Source organism: Eubalaena glacialis, chromosome 11 (genome assembly GCF_028564815.1).
Source record: "Eubalaena glacialis isolate mEubGla1 chromosome 11, mEubGla1.1.hap2.+ XY, whole genome shotgun sequence".
Classification (NCBI taxonomy): Eukaryota; Metazoa; Chordata; class Mammalia; order Artiodactyla; family Balaenidae; genus Eubalaena; species Eubalaena glacialis.
The window spans coordinates 27,020,176-27,042,866 of record NC_083726.1 but is presented as its reverse complement, the minus strand read 5'-3'; the positions used below and the strand labels follow the sequence as shown (position 1 = coordinate 27,042,866).

Here is a 22,691-nt window from a genome sequence, read left to right as displayed (position 1 = left end):
ACAGTTGGGAACCAAACTCTGGCAGATAAAGTATGCTATCGCACCGTGTTCAGTAGCTGTAGAAGGCAACGACTCTTTCTAGCTCTGTATCTTCCAGAGATTTGTGTAACAAACTCGGTTTCCTGTCGTTGAAAGCAGGAAGCAGCATGAAGCACTTCATGCCTTTAAACAAGGAAGAAAAAGACATTTTGGTCGACACACTATCTGCTCTGGATTTAAAGAGGGGCTTTATTTAATGATCAGGAGTGAGCATGTGATTCTATGTGCTCAGAACCTCAGGCCATTTACATGCCTTCAGGTTGAGAGTTAGGCTTTCCATTTCTTCTTCAAGAACATCAGCACCGGGTCCAGCCCTTGTGCTTGGTTCCTCTTTAGCCCTGTGGCTCTGTCTTACCCACCATCCATGACTCTGTCTTTCCCTCTTTACCCTCTGAATGACTTACCCTGTCTTTGGGCTAACACACTGCACTCTTCTTGTAAATCCAGAGTCCCTCCTCTCTGCCATCACACCCAATAGGATGGTCCGTCTCACATCTCTGGAAGTGGCTTGTTTAACCTCACAGAAGCCAAACCCTTGTTAAAATAAATTTCATCATGATCCTGCAAACAGCCATGTATAAGACTCTCCCTCCCAATTCAGCAGTGGGCTATTTTTTGGCAATAAAGTGGAACTCAGTTTCATATATCAGCTGGGGGAGCGTTAAATGGATGGCTAGCTCACTGCTGGCAATCAATACATGTTAATACACAGTAAACAAATGGCTTTCCATGGGTTGGGCAAGCGTGGTGATTCTGCCGATAAAGGGGATAAAAGGTTGTTCCTGGGGATCTTGTCTAAGAAAATGTATTTGGAGCTCCAGTAGGATCCTTCCCAGGTGGGCATGAGTGACATTTTATCATCATGAGAATTATCACTGTTAAAAATTATCTTTTTTTTTTATTTGTGCGTTTGTGTGCATGTTCAGAATGACAAGGATCAACCTGAAAGAGTCGAACCAATCGCATCATCTACCTTGATCCATTCCGACCTGACATCCGTTTATGGCACCGTGGTAATGAACAGGACTGTTTTATTCTTGGGGACTGGAAATGGCCAGTTACTTAAGGTTAGTTTTCTGTGCCTTCTTCCATGTCGATTTTAGTATTGATCCATTTTGTGCTTTTGTATTTTGTATTTTGTATTGCTTCTGGGTTATACACAAGACCATACCAACTGCTTTGTGAACTGCTCAGAGACACCTCCCCTCACTGAAATGGCCTGAAAGAAATTTCTGGAAATCTATTTGTAATAACCTCCTACCCATGTATGGATGTGACAGACCCCTTGCTTCCTGGGAACTTGCCAAGACGGTTCCCTTCCTTACTCACAAGCCGCCTAGGTGAGGCACATGGAGACCTGGCCCCTACCGCATCCCGGCTCACCCTCCTAAGACTTTTAACTTTTTAGTTCTATCTCCTTTATAATGGAAATGTACAAAGCACCTGATTTCTCACAACTTCAAAGAGGTAAAAGATTATAGGGCTAAAAAGAAGAAAAAAAACAGATGTTCCTTCTCCCCAGCCCACCTGCTGCCCGCAGAGGGGGTGGTTCATTTTCTAACCTTCGTACCCACACCCACCACAGAGAGGTTAGAAATCTGAAACCCTTTGAGGCTCCCCTCGCCTTTTATCTCTGAGAACTGTTTATTTCCACTGTGTGGATACACTGGTCGAGTTGAGATTTTTATTCACTGGGGGGAGGTGCAGGGGGAAGGAGAAGAAAATAAACTCGGAGATACCACATGACTTGTCTGAAATTATATAGCAGTTATCAATTTCTTCAGCAAGCACTTAATGAGCACCTTCTGTGACCTCCACCAGCATTCGTGGTTGAGAATTGCACTGTTTCTTTCACCCTAGGCGGATTCTCCTTTGCCTCTCTATAGCCAGTCAATTTACTGTTAGCTCGGATTCTAAACTGAATATTAACAGATTTGTTTTCTCAACTGATCTCCCACTGATAACTAGCTGTGTGACTTGAGGTGAATCGCTTAACCTCTCTGAGCCTCCATTTCCTCATCTGTAAAACGAGATTGTACTAGATGACCTAAGAAACCCCTTTCTCTTCTGGTGGTCTCTAATTAGCCAAACCTGCTTGCTTGCTTGCTTTCTCCAAATGTGCCTTGTGTGCTGCTCCCACACCTTTGCTCACACTGTACCCCTTTCCTGGATTGCTGTCTTTTTTTCTCTGCTTTACTGAATCCTGCGTATCTATGCTTTGGCTCAACTCAAACTCCACCTCCTCTCTGAGGACTCCTAAGCCTGGAGTGATCACGTTTCTCCCTCATCTCCTGAAATATTCATTGTCTGTATCATTTTTTTGGCTCATTACAAATGTCTTGCTTTGATGCCTAACCTTTGCACTTGTGTTTGTCTTGCCTTCCCAGCTTGATTTTAAGTTTCTTGAGAAGGGGGCCAGGAATTCCCACAGCCGGATACAGTGCTGAGTGCCTGGTAGATAACTTGATTTAATCTGTTTTCTTTGGAGGAAACCCAGTAACATATGGGAGGGGGTTTGTTTGTATACACATGCTTTTAAAATATACATTGATCATCTTTCCTTTTGTGTTAGCTTTATTTCCTGGGGAAAGGTAAATAACCCGCCAGTCCTTATATACAAGTTGCTCGGTGCCGTGAGGCAACGTCTGGAGCTACACCAAGCTGGCCAGACTAATTGGACCCATTCGCCTGGCGGAAGAAGTTTCCATCAATCCTTACTGGGTCTCCTTGCCAATTATCTCTTCAGATTTGGGATATTTTTGACGAGTGTTTTGACAAGAACACTGTTTCCCCAAAGCTGAGCCAACCAAACTGTTAGATGGTAAATTGGAGGTGAAGGAACACTGGCTATGAATAGTTTCCCATGGGACGGCCTGGTTTCGCCTGTCCTGTTTGTTCACCCCAGTGGTTCGTGTGCAGCTGGCCGGTGTTTAGTGATGCTGTGGTACCAACGGGTGGAACTGAGCTGCAGCTTCAGGCTGCTGAGGAAGAGACGGCTGGCCCAAGTCTCACTTTCCTCGGCATCTGTACGGGCTACACCTTCAAAATCCACATCTGTGGCTATGTTTTTTAGGGTTCCAATAACAAGGGCAGGTTGGTTTTCTGTTTGTTTGTTCTGTGACTGCTAACATTTATACAGTGCTCATCACTTACCTGTCCTAATTCAGTCCCCTCCACCACTCAGCGAGGTAGACACAGTCTTCTCATTTTACAGATAAGGGAACCGGGGCCCAGAGAAGCTGCACCATTTGTCCAAGGTCACACATGGCAGAGCAGGGATTTGAACCGGGAACCACTTCAGAGACCACACTGTTATGTCTCAGGCTACAATGACTTGGTAACTTCTGCCCCAGGCACAGGCAACCACTCTGTGAGGGTTCTCTGCGGGGAGTGGGAAGCATGTTGCTAGGGAGTCACGTGGCAGTGGGAGTGGAGCGGGTTCAGGGTTCTTAGAAGCTCAGGGAAGAATCCCAGCTTGAGAAGAACGCAGACCGTCTGGCTGAGGGAATCCCTCACTGGCAGGATAACTTCTTGGGAGTCAAACCCCACCCCCAGCTTCCCTCAGGAAGGTTCCACCCCTCAGGAGGAGGTTGGGAGGGGAGAGCGTGAGCTGACGGGGCCCCGCCATGCTCCCTAGGACAGCCCAGTCATTCCCAAGACTCCCCTATGTATCCTGCGTACAGATGCTGGGATGCAGCCCCTGAAATCACCCAGAGTCCTGAAGCCCCGGGATTGTGTAGATGATTTGGAAGGCACAGAGAATCTCCAGATCCCTGTATTCAAAAACTTCAGGCTTGTCCCTTGCCAGACTTGTCACCAGAACTGTTAGAAAAGATGAACATTGATAGACACAAGCTTGGCTTCTTCAGCCACAGAGTGGAGGTACTAATGAGCAGAGAAAAACAAAACCCAACCCAAGGCAGCCCGCAGGAGGAGGAGAAGAAGGGGCTTGGATCACCCACAGCCTGACTCTTCAATTTCCCTGGCGATCAAGAGTTGACGGCCTTTGACAGACGCCAGGCACTGTACTATATGCCTGGTTGGAGGAGAGGCAGGAAGTAGCATTTGGAGGCCAATTGCTCTTTTTGACCAACACACACACAGACCCTCTGATTTCCTAAATCTCTGAAAACCTCACAGAGTTTTCGTAGAGTTTGGTGCAATTTTAAATATCATATTAACTTAAGTGATTTTTTCTTATTGTAAAAGTAATACATGCTCTTGGAGAAAGTTGCAAAGTAGCGGGGTATGAGGGGAAAGCAAAGAAAAAATACCCCTAGTTTTCTTATGTAGAGGCAGCTGCTGTCAGCATTTCAGATTCTTTTTTTTGCATAGTTGAGGTCAGACTCTATTCAGTTTTGCATCCTTTTTTTTTCAGTTAATGAGGGAAAATGCTTATATTACAATGTTATGGCAAACTGTAAGCAGTCTTTTTAAATAGCTGTATCATATTCTATTATATGGAAACATTATTTTGAGCTTAAGCCGAGACATTGAATCACTTTTAAAGTGTCTTTAAAGACATGCACTCTTCCGAGTCATCTGGCACTCCCTCTGAAGGTAAGATTTTATTGATGATAAGCGGAAAAATTAAAGATTTCACAATATGCTAATACCTTTACTGCCCTCTTTCTTCTACCTTTATTTCTAAATCCCTTTGTAAGGTTTTAGAAAAACTGAAGGAATTTGGAACTGAAAGCGTCCTTTGCGAATATCTAATCTGCCCCCTTATTATCGACTTGCCATCCTAGTGGTTGTGTGAGACAGATTATGTCCAGTCACTTTTTCCTCTGGATATTTCCTCATTTTACTTCCTTTCTGAGCATGATTGCATGCTATAATTTTTCAGTTGTCAGCATCTTCACTGAGATCAGCTGAAAAAGTAGGGCCACATTGCACTCAGTTTTTGGGAATTCATATCCCACGTGTTGCGTGGCCAGGATGCTGCAATGTGTACTCATTCTTATAAACACGTGCTCTTTCTCCAGATTGTGGTACAGACTATGGTGTAGTTTGGATTCCTTTGAGCTGACTCTGTTGCGTGTAGAAAATTGTCCTTATTTCAAGGGCAGAATTGAATATTTTGAACTTTTCCAGGTGGTAAAATAAGTAATAAAGAAATATGCATGAAATTTGAAATTTGTAACTTCACCCATGCCCATTAACCTTTCTTGTAAGCAAAGAAGAAAAGACGGCAGTAGGCGAGGAATAATAACAGCTAACATTTCTGAGCTCTTACTATGTGCCGGGCATTAGAACCAGTGTCTGCATGGGTTTACTAGTTCAATACTATTAGCATTCCCACTTTATAAATGAAAAAACCTGAGGCTCTGAGAGGTTAGGTAACTTGCTCAAGTGATTTGAATGGAAGCAACCAGTCTCCCAAACAAACTGCACTGTTAATTCAGATGTGTTCTGTAGAGCTTGGGAGAGTTTGTGGAACTGGTTTTTATTTTTTATTTTCTAATATTGGAATATCTGGGTTAACATCAAGATGCAAGTATTTGAGCTTTCATGAGAAGGTTCTATGGCTTCTGTGGTTTTAGTTTATTCCTATTTAGGGACAGCTTGCTGACAACCCAGCTGAGTGCAGACTTCTGTGTTAGAGGAAGGCAGAGCCCTCTCCTCTTGGGGCTACAAGTAGCTCCTGGGAGCCTCTGAACCCCCTTAGGAACCCCTGCTTTTCCCCAGTGAACTCCTTTAGAGCAAAGGTAGGAAATCTGTGTTCAAGTTGACTTTTAGAATGGCTCCAGCAACAGGAGGCTAGGGTTGGGTTTCTCCAACATCCTTAGGCCTAAAGCAGGGTTCAGGATTCAGGAAGCCCTATCATGCCCTTTCCCCATATCCAGCAGAGAAGCACCACGCCCACGCTGTCAGGGCTGGCTACCTGTGTAGCTCTCCAAACTCTGCTCCTGCTAGTAGATTTCATTTATCCAAACCATGGAGTGAGATTCAACCCATTTCCAGAAAGTTCTTCCTGCCTCCAAACTGTGTAACCTTTGAAGAGTCTGCCTTGACGCTGGTTTTTAAAGTTTTCGAGTGAAAAATAAGAGAAAACAAAAACAGGTCTTTTATAAAGCCAAGCTCTATTTATACTCCCATAGAATGTTCAGATAAGGAAAAGGAGGCCATGAGGAGCCCAGGACAGGACCTGGGGCCGGAAGTGGAGGGGGCACGGACGCTGAGCCGAGGGAACAGACCAGAAAGTAAAGACGGAACTGTCAAAACCTGGAAGTGGGCTCCGTGGTTGGCTGTTGAGAAAGTCATGTTCAAGTTTACCCCCATCTCACTCCTTCCAGTGTGTGAGTGTGCAGGGACTCCCCGATTCAGAACAGATTCGCCCGTGTAATCCACAAATCTAGAACTCATGGTTCAGGCTGTACGCTTCTCTTACTACTTACATCAAAATCAGTAGATTGGAAACCAGAGAGTAATTTGCTTTAATCTTTATATTTCATTTTTATTATTACTCCTACTTACTGAAGCACAGTAAATGCTATCGGATAATTACCTTGCTTTCCTCATGTGTGTGTGTGTGTGTTGTGTGTGTGTGTGTATGTGTGGTTTAAGTCTCCTTTGCAGCATTTCTTAGAAACTGTTGATGGAAAAAAAAAAATAAGTGAGAAGAATGATTGTTTTACCCTTTAACTGGTTAGCCTCACAGAGTGAGGTATAAGAAAAGAAATTTGGTGTAAAATATTTTAGCGCTTTGAACACCCATGGCTTTCCCGTGTCATGGTAATAGTAAAGAAAAAAAGAAATAATCTTTAATTTTTCTCCCCCTCATTTTCCTCACCAGGCTGTCTTTTCCGTGGATGGTGTTGTACTTGTAATGCAGCTAACTGTATGGTGTGGAAGTCTCACACACCATACATTTCAGGACTGTAGCTGGGAGGGTTGTTGTTGGTTTTTTTTGTTTTGTTTGTTTGTTGGTTTTTTTGTATGCAGTGAAAATCCCAAGGCTAGTTAATAGCCTGCCATGAGGCTTCAGGAAGATGTCAACAGAAACAATATGTTGACACTCACTGAAATTCTCCATCAGGGAAAATTTGTTTTCCACACGGGCTGCAGCTGGAAAAATCTGAAGAGTCCTATAAAATCTTGAACGCTAATAGAGTATGTTTTTTCATTTAGTAAATATTTATTGGGCACCTTTTATGTGCCAGGCACTGTTCTGGGTGCCAAGGATACAAAAGTGAACAAAACCGACAGTGCCCCTGCTCTCATGGTGGGAAGAAAAAGACAGAAAACAACTAAATGGATTAACCAGTAATGAAGTCATTTCACATGGTGATAAGTGCTATGGAGAAAACAGAGTGATGTGTAGAGAGGGACAGTGGGGTACGGTAGAAAGGTGACCAGGGAAGGCTTCTCAGAGGAGGTGACATTTGAGAAGGATGAAGGGGTATGTGAGAATATACATGGCAGAGGCTCAGGTTGACTTCAGATTAGATCTATATTAAGGTCGTATGCTGGAAGCAATAGATGAAAATCCACATCATGCCCGAGGAGTGTGTGTGCATTGGATGCATTTTCTCTTATGCAAAATTCAACCCATTTTGGGTTTCTGTGACTCACTGTTACTTCCTGAATCACTTCACTGATCGTATTCTTTTCCGAGGCGGCCCAGCTCCGGTCTTGCTGGCTTTCTTTTCTGTGTTGATGTTGATGTGACTTTTGCAGTTAGAAGATCTAAGTGTTCCACCGATGCCCCTGTGCTGGGCTGGGCTCTGTGAGTGGAGGTGGGGATGGGTGAGGTCGGAGGTGATATTAACAGAAATCCAGAGAAGGAGGAGATCCTTCCTGTAGACATCTGAGAGAGACGAGGACCATGCTGAAGCAGAGACCCCAGTCCCTCTGTGCAGCACGTTGCTTTAGTAAAATTAAAGATGTGATGAAAATGGAAACTTCCTTGGGGCTACGGAGATTCTTCTCTGCATAATCTAGCAAAAAGGAAAACCATTGGACCCACTCATCCTCAAACACTTTTAAAATTTAAATTGCATGTATTTATTTTTAAAGACAATACATTAGCAGTGTTCAAAACTCAAAAGAACCAAGAAGGCCACCCATTCTTGACTTCTGGGGCAACCAGTGATAACGGTTTAGAGAGATTTTATATACATCCGCGAGCAAAAGGGGGAAGATAGTCTTTCTCCCCTTTTATTAAACATATATGTTATATATGTGTATATACATATTTAATATAGCATGGTAAACATAACATATAATACATAAAGAGCTTTCTGATTCTTTTCATTGCTAAATAGTATTCCATTGCTTGCACCATAGTTTAGTTAACCAGGTCCCTATTGTTGGACGTTTCGGTTGTTTTAGTCTTTTGTTAGAACACACGATGCTGCAATAAATACCCATTACATATATCATTATATATGTATATATGAGGGAGTGTGGGATCTAAGGGTATGTGCTTTATAATGTTGAGAGATAACGCCAAATTACCTTCCAGAGAAGTCTCACTCCCACCAACAATGAAGCATACCCCTTTAAACCCAGCACCTGCAGTTATCAGGACAAGCTTCACTGTAGGCCTCTCGAGGTAGCTTGTTCAGGAAACTGGTTGGCAAATCCTGACACATGTACACTTTGGTAATTTAAAGAGAAAAAAAAGCAAGCAAGAAAGGCTTCCCTGCCATAAGTCCAAGTTCTAGAGAGAATACTGATGCTTCATCTCTAAGGTATCAAGTAAATAAATCTGTATTGACCCAAATAAGATCTTTCTAGCCCCTTACCCATCTGTATCCACCATGCTCCAAAAATAAATAAAATAAAATAAGCCCTAATAACAACTGCAGTGCAGCTCCTAACTCACTTGAAATGGGTGAGTGGTGGTGCTTTGTAAATTGTTTTTATTTACTTCTAAATTTTAAAGCAAATCCCAGACACTATGTCATTTCACCCCCTACATATTTCATTATGCATCTCTAAAAAACTATGATCATTTCTTTAAATCACCATAAAGCTATGATTGCAAGTACCAAAATCATCAGTAATTCTTTAGAATCTAATATCAAGTCCATATAACTAAATTTTCCTGATTGACTCAAGAATGTCTTTTTAAAATTGTTTTGTCCAAATTGGTATCTGAACAAGGTCCTCAAATGACATTGAGGTTGTTCTGTTTCTCTTAATCTGAGTGACCTCCTCCTATCCTATGATTCACCTCTGTTGACTTTTTGAGGAAAGGAAGTCTGTTGTCCTGTGGAATGTCTCACACCGTGGATTTGGCTGTTCACTTTCTTGTGGCGCCATTTAGCTTGTTCCTCTACCCCTTCTGTTTCCTAATGCTAAATGGAAGTTAGCACTAAGGCTTGATCAGACTGGGCTTCCGCTTTATTGGCAAGAATGCTTCATAGGTGTTTCTGCCAAATGATGGTTTTAACGTGATGAATTCATCAAGAGAGATCTGGGCAGCAGCCTTCTCCCGAGCCTCACTTGAGAATGTTTCTATCAATCTTTATTTTAATCTGGCTTCCAATCTCTCCCCCTCTATACAAGCACTTTCCAAGAACCAGATCAGCTGTTTGAATCTGAGCTGATTAATAAAGAATGTGAATTAGAGATGGGAAGACAGGAGCCTGGCAAGTCCACACTTGGTCAGTGCCTGCCTGATGTCTCCCTTGGCTCATAGTTTTCTGTAGGCCAGGGTCTCTAATAGAACTTTCCATGATGATGGAAATGTTCTATATCCGCACATACAATATGATAGCCACTAGCCATATGTGGCTAGTGATTACTTGAAATGCGACTAGTGTGACCAAGGAAGTGAATTTTTAATTTAATTTAAATTTAAATAGCCATGTGTGGCTAACGGCTACCATATTGGATGGTGCAGGGGTAGAGTCATTTATAAATGACTTGGGGCACAGACCTTTCCCACCTCCCTTGGGACCTAAATGCTGCTTTTCCTTTTGAAAAAGTCATATTTAATCTATTTAGTTACATTGATTTTACAGAGCTGCCACTGAACTTAGTGAGCAGTTCATGGGCTCCTAGTGAGCTACTAGTTGCACCAAATCCACCTGGGTTTGACTCTTAATTTTTGATTAAATAGCAAAAATGTGCTTGCCATCAGGATGTGTGGTACAGGCATGTTATTGCTCAGTAGATGTGTGAATGTAGACTTTGAAAAGAATCCCAGGTGCCAGTTTTCTCTTTTCAAATCGTATGCCCAATGTTACTGATGTCCACAGTGGTAGAGATATGAATATAGATATCATATCTGGATGTTTTCAAACTGACAAAATGTTGAACATCTTCACTTTCAAAAGCATTGTATTGTTTGGGGCAAAGGGGTAGGTACCAAGATGATTAAGACATGGTCCCTACCCAAGAGGTGCTTGTAATCTAGTAATAGGTTATTATCCATTGAGTATTGTTCATGTGCTAAGCATGATTCGTAATTCTCATTTGATCCTACAACACTGTGTATAAGGAAGGCATTGTTAGTTCCATTTTAGAGGTGAGGAAATGGAGGCCCAGGGAGGTTAAGTAAGTTACTAGCTCAGAGTAGCACATCTACTTGAAGGGTAGAGCCAGGATGCAAATCTGAGACCAAGCTACCATTATATTTCTCCAGGATTAGGGTAATCGTCTTCCGAGGAGTCTCATATCCACGCTTCAGACCGCACCTTCTCACCACGTGTTTCCTCTGCTCAAAGCCCTGCAGTGGCGCCGCATCTCTCACCTAGAGTAAGAGGCAAAGTCTTTACACAGGCCAACAAGAACCTATATGATCCACCCTGTTACCTTGCTGTCCACTCCTCTCTACCTCACTTGTTCTGCTCAGGCCATACTGGTCTGCTCTCATTTTAGGGCTTTTGCACCAGTGGGTCAGTCTTCTAAGAGCATGCTTCATCCACGTATCTAAACGACTCGCTCCAGCATCTCCTGCTAGTCTCTAAATAAACGTCACCTTCTAATGAAACATAATGCTGAACACACATTCTCCATCTTTTTACCCCACTTAATTTTGACCTGTGTCACCTGCTAACGTATTTTTTTTATATTGGAGTATAGTTGATTTACAGTGTTGTGTTAGTTTCTAGTGTACAGCAAAGTGATTCAGTTGTACATGTATGTAATCTATTCTTTTTCAGATTCTTTTCCATTATAGGTTATTACAGGATATTGAATATAGTTCCCTGTGCTATACTGTCGGTCCTGCTAACTTTTTTTTTTTTTTTTTGGCTGAGTTGGGTCTTTGTTGCTGCGTGCAGGCTTTCTGTAGTTGTGGCGAGCGGGGGCTACTCTTCGTTGCGGTGCGCAGGCTTCTCATTGCATTGCGGTGCCTGCTGACATATTTTATAATTTACTTATTTATTGTTAATTGTCTATCATTACGCTCCCCCCACCCCAGCATGCACGTGAATGTAAGTTCTATAAGGGCAGGATTTTCCCACCATTTTTTCACTGCATTTTTGCAAACCCTAGAATGTGGCAGATACATATGGTGGATGTTCAATAGATGTTTATTGACTAAAGATGAGTGAAACTCAGGTATGTCCAACTTCAAAGCCACACTTACTTATATTTTATATATAAATATGTACCTACTCGTTTAGGCCTGTTAAGTTGTCCTGGTTACTTTAAAACGCAGAACTGTGTAGACCCATAGAGGAGAATCAGAGTAACCCATGCAGGTACCTGTCAGGCTGCCTGCCTTTAGTTTTAAGATCACTTGGCATAGCACTAATGAAGCTGTCACTTGTGGCTTCTCATAAGGCCAGTTGTGGATAATGAGCTTCCACATATGAGGATACTGCCCCAGCGCCGAAGAGTGGCTTTGTGTGTGTGTGCGTGCACCACGACTTTGTCCCCTACAAAAGCAGAAATACCAAGCTTGTTATCACCAGCCTTGTTGAAGGCTGAGATAAGAACCAATGATTAAGGAACGTGGTACCTTAGCCAGTGTAGGTAGTGAGGAAGAAAGGATGTAATCTTAGGATTAAGCCATAAGTTTTGCCACCCTGAAATTCAAATTATTTAATAGAAGTCATATTTCTCTTTTTTAAAAAATAGGTTATTCTTGGTGAGAATTTGACTTCTAATTGTCCGGAGGTTATCTATGAAATTAAAGAAGAAACACCTGTTTTCTACAAACTCGTTCCTCATCCTAAGAAGAATATCTACATCTATCTAACAGCTGGAAAAGAGGTAGGCAGAAATACTAGTTTCTGTTTCTGTCTTATGAATACAAATTGTTTAATTGATGTCATTATCGAGTGGTGAAGCTTTTACTTTGAACTACTGAGTTTAAACACTGCTGCAGGCTTCAAGAAGACACGCAGTGGTTCACAGGCATGGAATTAAAAACCTTACTGTCAGTAAGTAAGCAAGAAATATTACCTCTTTAGACAATTTTATTATTGGCTATATTTCCAGTGCCAAGTTTTTCAGAGAAAGGTATGCTTGCAAATGGGAGCGTAATCAGCGAGGTAACTGAATTTACACATTGATCGTGTGGGCATTGAACGGTTAGATGCATTTATGAATATACCCGATGGGACTGGCTTTGGAATTTGGGGTTAATATCAGGCCATAGTCTCATACACATTCATGAACCGGGAAATATATGGCACTCACCCTCCGTCTCTTAATTTATCTGGCTGTTTTAGTTTTTCTTCTTGCTTCAGCTTACTGAAATAAAAAGGATACCTTTTTACATTTTCTTCATTTTTACAAAGTGCTTTCACCAAGTGAAGGAGGAGGGGAACTAATTGTTACTGAGTCCCTACTGACGCTGTGCTAGTTACTATTCCAAAGAGGGTCTCTCTAGATGCATAGAGTTGTACACACACACACATACACACACACACACACAAACCACAAAGTATAATAAACAATGTTAATGAAATCTGTCAATAATCTAGTGAGATAAAAATTACCGTTGTTTTATATATGAAGAACTAGGACTAAGAGAGGTTAAATATCTTCTCAAGGATATATATAGAGCCTTGTCCGGGCTAGGACTTAAATTCTACCCTGATGTTAAAGCCCATGATAAATGGTATCAAACCCCAAATTTGTGAAAACCAAACAGGCCATTCTGACATGGTTGTTTTGACCCATGACCACTTGAACATACAAAGTGCAAAGAAGATGAGTGAGACTTACATAATTACATAATGGATATAACAGATGCCCTCGGCCCACCCTCATTTTCCATTCTTTTCCTCTCAGTCATTCTATGGAGAAGAGCAATGACATCAGTCTCCACGTGCTGGCCAAGTCGCAGAGAAGATGTGCAGCACTTTTTCGCATCTGACATTCCTAAAAAGGCTATATTGCCTTTTGCATGTTGAAGTGCCAGTTATTCAAAATGACTGCGTTGAGATGGCCAGTGGATCTCATATACCTTTGTTCTTCACCGCATAGAACCTTTTTGACCAGCTTGCTTCAACATTTAAACACTGTCTATTATATTTCTTCCCCAGGGTTCTCGTATTTGAAAGATTTTTGTCTACTCAACAAACTGCACTTGTTAAGTAACAATTCCCATTCTCAGGCGTTATTTATCAAGGGCATCTCAGAATGGCCACTCAGAGCGCTGACTCTGCTACCACACGGAGCTGATAAAATTCCAGCTCAAAGCAAAGACACTTGCAGCCTTGCTTAGTCTGTGCATGTTTTTCCAATCAGCTTTTTGAAACATTGCAAATAGCTCATAAATCCTTTCCCAGACCCCAAGACTGTAGGCTGAGAACCACAGTGAGAACTACCAGTAGTTGATAGGTCCTCACTTTCTGAAGGTGAAGAGTTCTAGTCTGGCCATTCAAAGCCTGAAGTCCCGGGAAGAGTTTTCCGCTGGGCATCAAAGCTGGTTATTCTTACCTTCTTCACTTAGATTCACTGCTAGAGATCCTATTAGTAAGACTTTGGTTCTCTGGTTGAGCCAGTATAAGCCCTAGAGAGACAAAACCTAAGGAAGGTCCTTTCCTAGACTCTTGGGGAGATAGTAACAGCCAAACTAAAATGCCCTGCTACATCCATAGAATACCTGGTCATTAAAACAACCATATGGAAATAGATGCATTGCTGTGGAATAGTCCCTATAAATGTATAAAGTTAGAGAAGCAGGTCCAATGTAGTATTTATGGTGACCTTTCTTTCACATAGTTATATGTTTGTGTGTTTAAGTACATGTAGAGTCATTCTCATAGAATGTTCTAGAGACTCATTTTCCACTAAATGTTCTGAGCAAAAGTGGTCCCAGGAGCAGATGTTACTTACTGTACCGCTCCTAGAGTATCATAATAGAGCATTCAAAGGCTCTCAGAAGCCTTGTGCTAAGGAAACGTTTGCTTTTTCCCTGTGAGGTTTCACATGTTTGTTGGACCGTGGAAACTTTTTCTCATGTAGTAGCAATAGCCAACATTTATTGAACGTTTATTATGTGCCGGGCAATGTTGGTAATAACCCCGTGAAGTCAGCAGCACTATCACCGTTTCACAGGTGAGGAAACAAGGTTGGAGAGATTCCGTGACATTTGTGAAAATCCCCCAGAATTACGAAGATGTGCTGTGAGCTACAGGGAAATGTCCACATTCTGGTTAATTCCGGCTCAGGCTGGTGGTCTGCCCGCCACGTCTGTCAGCAGCACTGGGGACTGTGAGGTGATGGGCGTGGTTATCCGCCACGAAGTCAGCTTGGAATGGAAGGGTATTCCTCGGGATAGCCCCTGCTTTTCTCACAAACCCCTTCTAGAACTCTCTATTTCTCTATATGTGTTAAGAAGTTACTTATACTTTCCAGCAGGTACAACTTCCTGGCTTAATAAATTCCACAGGTTTCCTGACTACGCTGTGGGATTTTGCCTGCTGAAAATGCACCGTGTGAGGCTCAGGTCCTCCCTGCCTCCCCCCCAACCCTGCTTGGAGGCTCTGCCGGCCTCCAGGGCATGGGTCTGCCCAGCACCAGCGCCCACCTCAGGGGCTGCTGTTTTCTGACAACCGGAAGAGGCAGCTCTAGGGGCCAGGAATGATTGGAAAACTCCCCCTGTTTCTTCTATTTTCACCTCCAGTGGACGAGTGTGAACAGTGAGCCAGGAGAGGAGGCGATGGGTTACCCTAAGAGGGGTGTGGGAGGGCGGTCCTCATTTCCATGTCAAGTGCCAACCTCGTGCCGACACTCCAGGTCAGAGCCTGTTGCTTTCCCCAGACGCTCATCTCCAAGGTGCCATTGACTGTCACTGGAAACCAGGTGACCTGATTCCACGATCCTTGAAAATCACTATTGGCAGATCAGAAACCTGACTGTGGATCAGGCTCACCTGTGAGAACTCTTAAAAAGGCAGATTCCTAGGTCCCACCCCAGACCTACTCAACTAGAGTCTCAGCGGCAGGGGGTCTGGGAATCTGCCCTTTCAAAAGCTCCCCAGGAGATGCTGATAAACTGCTTCATACCCTAGAACTTGAGAACCGCTGCCCGATGTCATTACACAGACGTTCGGCGTCTGAGTGGATAAATGTCTCTTTGTGGCCCTTCATCAGATAAGGTGTTGTAGCTTTTCTGGTGTTGCTCATAATTCCCTCTGAACTGCCGTCATCTTTATTTTTAGGTGAGGAGAATTCGTGTTGCGAACTGCAGTCAACGTGAATCCTGTTCGGAGTGTTTAGCAGCGACAGACCCTCACTGTGGTTGGTGCCATTCGCTACAGAGGTATTTCCCGAGTTCTTTCTCACCAACTCACAATTTCGAAACAGTGTCATGCGGCTGCACACTTGTTGCCCTACTTTAAGGATCTGTTCCAATGACCTGGGGGAACTGATCTCTGCGCCAACTAAAATACCAGTGTGTAATCTGAATTAATTCTCAGGGATGTTCCCAGTTGTGTCGGTGCTACTGAATCATTTGACCTGAACCACTGAGAGGGTCCCCAGCGTGGAGGGCAGGGGTTGAGAGGGGTTGGGGGAAGGATACCGGCGTAAGTTGGAGCTGTCACTTTAGCTTTTACTTTCTACAGAGTTCTCCAAGACTGGAGAGAGATGCAAAATGTTCTCTGTCAGAGGAGATAAAAGAATAGGCGTGTTTGAAAATTTTCAGATGAATCCTTATGATGTCACGTGTTTGGTTGGCTCCGTGGAAGCCTGATTATTGATGATGTTGTCTCTGGATGCGCTGTACAGCTGTGCACAGGCCTGATGTGCAGTCGCAGTCTCCGGGCAGAATCTGCCCAGCCTGGTCTTGAATTACGATGTTCACGACCCATCTAGGCCCAGGGCGACTTGTAGCAGCTTCCTCGCCATGGCAGCTCCCAGCGTTGCTGGGACCGGCCTGGTTGGATTCGCTGTTGCCATGGCAACCCAGTACTCGGGCTTTTGCTATAGAAGCAAGGAAGAGAGAGCCTGAGCTGCAGCTCAGGCAGGGGGAAAAAAAAAACATAACAGTGTCTGTCAGTTTGGTGCTTTCAGTTTTTAAAGGTGAAAAAGGATAAGAAAGAGTAGAACAGGTGCAGAGAAGCTGAAGGCTAAACAAGGGGCAATTTAGGGAAAGAAAAGAAGACTGGGAGTAGAATTTGGGAGCCTTTGGGAGAGGAAGGCAAGAGCAATGAAGGGAGAGGGGAAGAATATAATATAAGCAAGAGGTTCGGGAAACAAACTAAAAATATGGGGATGGAATTAATTAAGAGTTCATGGAGGAAGTCTGAAGCTGAGATGCAACAAGACGTATAATTGCCCTTGCTTTTGCTGAGCTTCCTTACCGGGCTGTTTCCTTCAGAATCATCGGCAGACAAAAGAGGCAAGGCCAGGAAGATTCTCATGAATAATTGTAATTGGGTAGGAACGTTTTCTTCTTGTCAGTTGTCTAAGACTAGAGTTTAAGAAATTAACTGATCATGAACAGCACTGCATCGCCACACACCCACTAAGCAGTTTGCCATAATCTTTCTGATCTGTTCCATTTATGTAGCTTCTCTGTCTATATTTGTAGAGCTCTGTGCAGGAGTTAATTCAGTGACAGCAGTGGAGATGGTGGTGATGGTCACAGTGGTGATGGTGATTAAATAGCCATGTGTAGCAGCTAGTGGCTACTCTATTGGCAAACACAGGTCTGGCGTTCATAGGAGATGTCCGAGCTGGTGATATGACTTTGGGGGTTAGTACTGTTCTGATGGTACGTCGTGAAGTCTTCAGACCAGATGAGGGAGGGAGTGTAGATTGAGAGGAGGATTAGTTGGAGAACTGAGCATTGAGGCAGTGCAGTGTTTAGGGGTCAAGAAGATGAAGAAGTAACAGACGGGGAGAGAACAACCAGAAGGGGAAGCAGAAAGACTAAAGAAGGTGGCCTGCTAGAAGCCCAGGGAAAAAAGGAGGAGGGGAGTGGTCCATTGTGCCAGATCGTGCAGAGAGGTCAGGCAAGAGAGGAAGAGAATTGAGCCACTGGACTTAGCAGGCGATGACTGGTTACGGTGACAAGGACGGGAAGTGGTGCTAAAGCTATAAGAGAAAATTAGAAGAGGGCAGAGTGGAGACAACTCTTTGGAGGAGCTTTGCTGAGAAAGACAGCAGAAAAATGGAGCAGACGTTGGAGGAAAAAGTGGAGTCCAGAGAGCTTTGGGGTTTTTTAAGATACATGAAATAGCAGTGTGTTTTTGTGCTGTCGGGAAAGTTCCAGTAGAGAGAGAGAAACTGACGATACAGGAGAGAGAAGGGAGAATTGTGGGGTGTTGTCTTTCAGCAGATGAAAGAAAGTATGATCTTGTGTGCCAGCGGGGAGCCCAGCCTCAGCCAGGAGCATGGGACCCTTCATCCTTGGTCATGGGAGGGAAGGTGAAGAATATGGGCTCAGGAGCAGGTCGGTGATGGAAGCATGCACAGTGTCTTTGCATGTGGCTTTACATCATTTTCAGTAATGTAAGGTGGGTGAGGTGAGGGAGGAAGCCCTGGAGTTGGAAGGGAGAAGAGAGAGAAGGTATGGGACAGAGTGGAAGAGAGAACAGAGCCGGGAAAGGGAGAACAGTTGCCAGACAACATCAGGGCCCACTTGAAGTCAGTGGTCTTGCTTTTGAAGTGAGAGCAGTAAGCATCGGTTTGCTTTCACAAGCCATGTTTGGCTCCGTGGGCATAGTGGTAAGGTAGTGGAGAGTTAGATTTAGCCAGAGTTGGGGCTTTGCCAGGAAATACATTCAAGAGGGGAAAGCGGGGCCCAGGAGCTGAGGGTGCCTGCGAGGGATGGGCAGTGATATGGATGTGGGTACTTACAATAGTGGACCCTGGGCTCCAAGCCAGAAGTGAGCTCTAGAGAGGGACGTGAGGACACGAGGGGAGTGAGAGTTGTGAAAAGGTAGCCAGCTCTGTGCAGGGGAGGTTGTTTTGGGGTTTAAATCTTGTTGGACCTGGGGAACTGGAGAAGAGGTAGTGGTCGGCCTATGGGGAACTTGAAATTAAGGTCATGGAGGGGGCGGAGTTATTGGTACTGACAAGGTCTGGGGTGTGATTGTGTAGCTGAAATAGGATGGAGGACAAGATCATTGGCAGAGAGGGTCAGGGAACTGAGGAGGGGTCAGAGTGTTCGGTGGACCAGTCACCAAGAAGGACTATGGGAGCAATGTTGGAGAGACCGAGGAGCCAAACAGTCAAGAAAAGAAAGGAATTGCCCATGGGCGGGGTGGTCTGTGGATGGTCTTGACAAGGAGGGGTCGGGGGGGGGGGGCGGTCTGGCAGATGGCCCGATGGCGTGAGCTTCCGAGCTGGGGAGCACAGGGGATGGGGCCAGGCTTGGAAAGAAAGGAAGAAGATTCATCCCGAAGAGGCAGCAAGACACAAGTAGGACCACTGTGATGAGGGAGAGGAACCAGCCAGCCCTTGGTGGGCTGCAGGGAAGCGGTGTCCTCGGGGAGAGCCTGGTGATCAAGACCAGCAAGAGGGTGAAGGGAACAATTGGGGAAGTTGAAGACATCAGGACTTTTATTGATGATAAAGGAATCCAGCCTTCTGGAAAAGCCTGCTCACGGCTTCCCCTGCTTCTGCTCTTGTCCCCTCACCCCTGCCCCAGGAGGAGTGGTCTTGTAAAAATCTAAACCAGATCATTTTATTCCCCAGCTTAAAAACCTCCACTGGCCTCCATCACAGAATTCAGTCTGACTCCCCTGCTCCCAGGGCCTGAATACAGGGCTTCCCAGAATCGGGTCCTTGGTTATTCTCAGACCTCTCATGCCACTCTCTCCTTGGTTCACTCGACCCCAGCCACACGAGCTTTCTTTCTGACTTAAGAATATGCCAGGCTTTTTCCTGCCTCAGGGACTTTTCACCTGCTGTTTCCTCAGTCTAGAAAATTCTTCCCCAAATCCTTCCACGGCTGGCTCTTTCTTGCTCATCGGGTCCCAGCATACATGTCTCCCTGCAATGACCCAGCGTGAAGTAGCCTCACCTCACTCACAGTGACATCACTGTTTTATATTCTTCCTGGCCCCATCACTATTTGAAATGATCTTCTTTCTCTGCCTCTTCCTTTATTAAAATGTAAGTTGCATGGGAACCTCGTCTTGTTCATGACTGTATCCCCAGAATCTAGAATGGTGCCTGGTGCATAGTAGGTGCTTAAAAAATATACGTTAAATGAACGGAGTACACTGAGTGATTGGGAAACTCTACCAATGGCAGGCTGAGACGTGTGCATTAAGTATGATAAAACATTCCAGATTTGTGGACTGATGGCCCTTCCCAGCCACGTCAGATCACTTGGTTTCAAACTGGCTTGGTTCTGACCTGAGATGAAATAAAACTAAGCCTCAGATCTGTGACTCGTGTTAAGCTGTCAGTACCATTCAAAATTAGGAATTCTAAAGGGGGTTGTTTTCTTATAACTGTAGAGCATCCCACTGTGTTTATTGTAAATGTCACAGATTTATTTAGAAAAATAATTTATTTTCTCTATTGAGAAGGTTGGGCTTTATTTCATACATGTCTAGAAAGTGGATTTGTTGAGGTGGGGTGGTGCAAGGAAATGATCTTAACTTCCTTTTGATCGGACGTTAAGAATAGGCATCCAGTATAAGCAGACAAAAAGCAATTAGATAAACAGTGAGCTCTAAAAAGTCTAGTATTTTATTGTTGGAACCTCAAATCCAGCCTATGCTGAATTTGTCTGTGTGGGTGGAAAATGAATTTTTGCAGGCTGAATATCTTGGGTTTGGAAGCAGCTTCTCAGTTTCTCCCATATTGCAAAGCACAGCACATGTGTTTAGTTATGGATTTCCACAAAACTGGCAATCCGGAACCAATGAGCGGGTGAGGTTCCATAAGTTCATTTGCAAGTTTGTTTGGCACTCGGAATGCATTTTCCCATAGAAACAATGTCATAAATTAAGGACTGATTCCCAAGTCAGCCCACAAAATTCAATTTATCTAATTTCAACAAATATTTATTGAATCTCTACCAAGAACCCAATGTGGGAAGTGAGATAACTAGGTGATACTGAGAGAAATCAGATGCCGTTCTCGGCCTTAAGGAATTCACGTGCCAGCTAGGGAGACAGACATGTCAATGGCCAACGTTCATTCATTCAGTCATACATCCCATCAACAGATATTTACTGAGCGCCTACTATGTGCTTGGGATACAGTTCTTTCTTGCCCGCATGGAGCTTGCAGTCTAGTGAGGGATAGAGACAGTGTTAGTAGTCAGGTTTCTGCTCCAGTAATACTGTGTTAACAAACAGATTTTTAGTGACTTACAAGAACAAAAATTTGTTTTTCTTGATCATGGGTCAGCTTCAGCAGTGGCTGCAGGTGGAGAGTTTGATTCAGGTCTGCTTCATATGTCTCTCATCCTGCACGTACTCTCCTCAAGGCAGATAGCAGAAGCACAAGAACCCAAGCTAAACTCTGCAGCACATTCAGAGCCTCCACTCATGTCGTGTTTGCTGATGTTCCATTGGCAAGCAAGCCACATAGCCAAGCCCAGCATCAGTGGGGTAGCGAAACATACACTGCCTACTCTAGTGGCAAAGGGTATGGGTGTGTTATTCCAGTACAGGAGAGATTGCAGAACTGGGAACAATAATCCGGTCTACCCTAATAAGTTAAGGAGTTACCAATCTACTAATAAGTAAATAGAGAATAATAGGGTTAGCACAGAGGACATGGAGGATTCCATGGGGACACATAAAAAAAACCAAACAAACATCTAACCAACAAATAGCAAGTGTTGGCGAGGGTGTGGAGAAAAGGGAACCCTCGTGCACTGTTGGTGGGAATGTAAATTGGTGCGGCCGCTATGGAGGACATTTTGGAGGTTCCTCAAAAAATTAAAAATAGGGGCTTCCCTGGTGGCGCAGTGGTTAGGAATCCGCCTGCCAATGCAGGGGACACGGGTTCGTGCCCCGGTCTGGGAAGATCCCACATGCCGCGGAGCGGCTGGGCCCGTGAGCCACAGCTACTGAACCTGTGCATCTGGAGCCTGTGCTCCACAACGGGAGAGGCCGCGACAGTGAGAGGCCCGCGCACCGCGATGAAGAGTGGCCCCCGCTTGCCGCAACTGGAGAAAGCCCTCGCACAGAAACGAAGACCCAACACAGCCAAAAATAAATAAAATAAATAAATAAATTTATTTTAAAAAAAAAAACAACATTAAAAATAGAACCACCAGCTGATCCAGCAATTCCACTTCTAGGTATTTTTCTGAAGAAAATGAAACACTAATTCGAAAAGATACATTCATCCCTATGTTCATTGCAGCAGTATTCACAATAGACAAGATATGGAAGCAGCCTAAGTGTCCATGGATAGACAAACGGATAAAGAAGATGTGGTGTATATATACACAGTGGAATACTACTCAGCCATTAAAAAAATGAAATCTTGCCATTTGCAGCAACATGCATGGACCTAGAGGGCATTATGCAAAGTGAAATAAGTCAGAGAAAGACAAATATTGTATGATTTCACTTATATGTGGAATCTAAAAAACAAAACAGATGAACAAAAATAACAAAACAGAAACAGAGTCGTGGGTACAGAAACAAACAGGTGGTTGCCCAAGAGGAAGGGGTTAGGGGGATGAGTGAAATTGGTGAGGGAGATTAAGAGGTACAAACTTCCAGTACAAAAAAATTAGTCATGGGAATGAAATGTACAGCATGGAGAATATAGTCAATAATATGGTAATAACTTTATGTGGCAATGGATGGTAACTAGACTTGTCGTGGTGATTATTTTGTAATGTATAGAAATATCAAATCACTGTATTATGCACGTGAAGCTAACATCGTGTTATAGGTCAGTTATACTTCAGTTACAAAGACAACAACAGGTACAGTGAAAATGAATCCATCAAAGAAAACTAACCTAAACTTAAGGTCAGAGAAGGCTTCCTGGAGGAAGGGATGTCTAAGCTGAGCCTGAAGTATAAGCAGATGTCATCCAGGTAAAGAGGAAGCGGGGGAAGCTGAGGGAACAGACGGTGCCAAGGCTGGAAGCTGGAGGGGCGCCTGGCCTAATGCACAGTAGGGGAAGCGTGCCGTCTGAGGAGCGTTGGTTAATGAGGGCGGCATGGTAGGCAGGGGCAGGGGAGGAGGGGTCTTAAAACCCATGTTAAAGCATTTGAATTGCGTTGGAAAGACTTTGGGAAGCCATCCCAGGGTTTCAATCAGAAGACAGACTAGATCATTTGTGTGTTTCAGAACAAGC

The 22,691-nt window shown here is 43.9% G+C and overlaps 1 protein-coding gene across 2 annotated transcripts in view; it reads left to right on the top strand.

The window, feature by feature from the left end:
- The window catches only part of PLXNC1 (plexin C1), a 322,454-nt gene that overhangs the window by 197,771 nt on the left and 101,992 nt on the right, over positions 1-22,691 (top strand). For both annotated transcript variants that reach the window (XM_061204178.1, XM_061204177.1), the window contains 3 exons: positions 966-1,106; positions 12,082-12,216; positions 15,620-15,720. In XM_061204178.1, the coding sequence (XP_061060161.1) occupies positions 966-1,106; positions 12,082-12,216; positions 15,620-15,720 (377 nt within the window). The remainder of the gene's footprint in view (positions 1-965; positions 1,107-12,081; positions 12,217-15,619; positions 15,721-22,691) is intronic.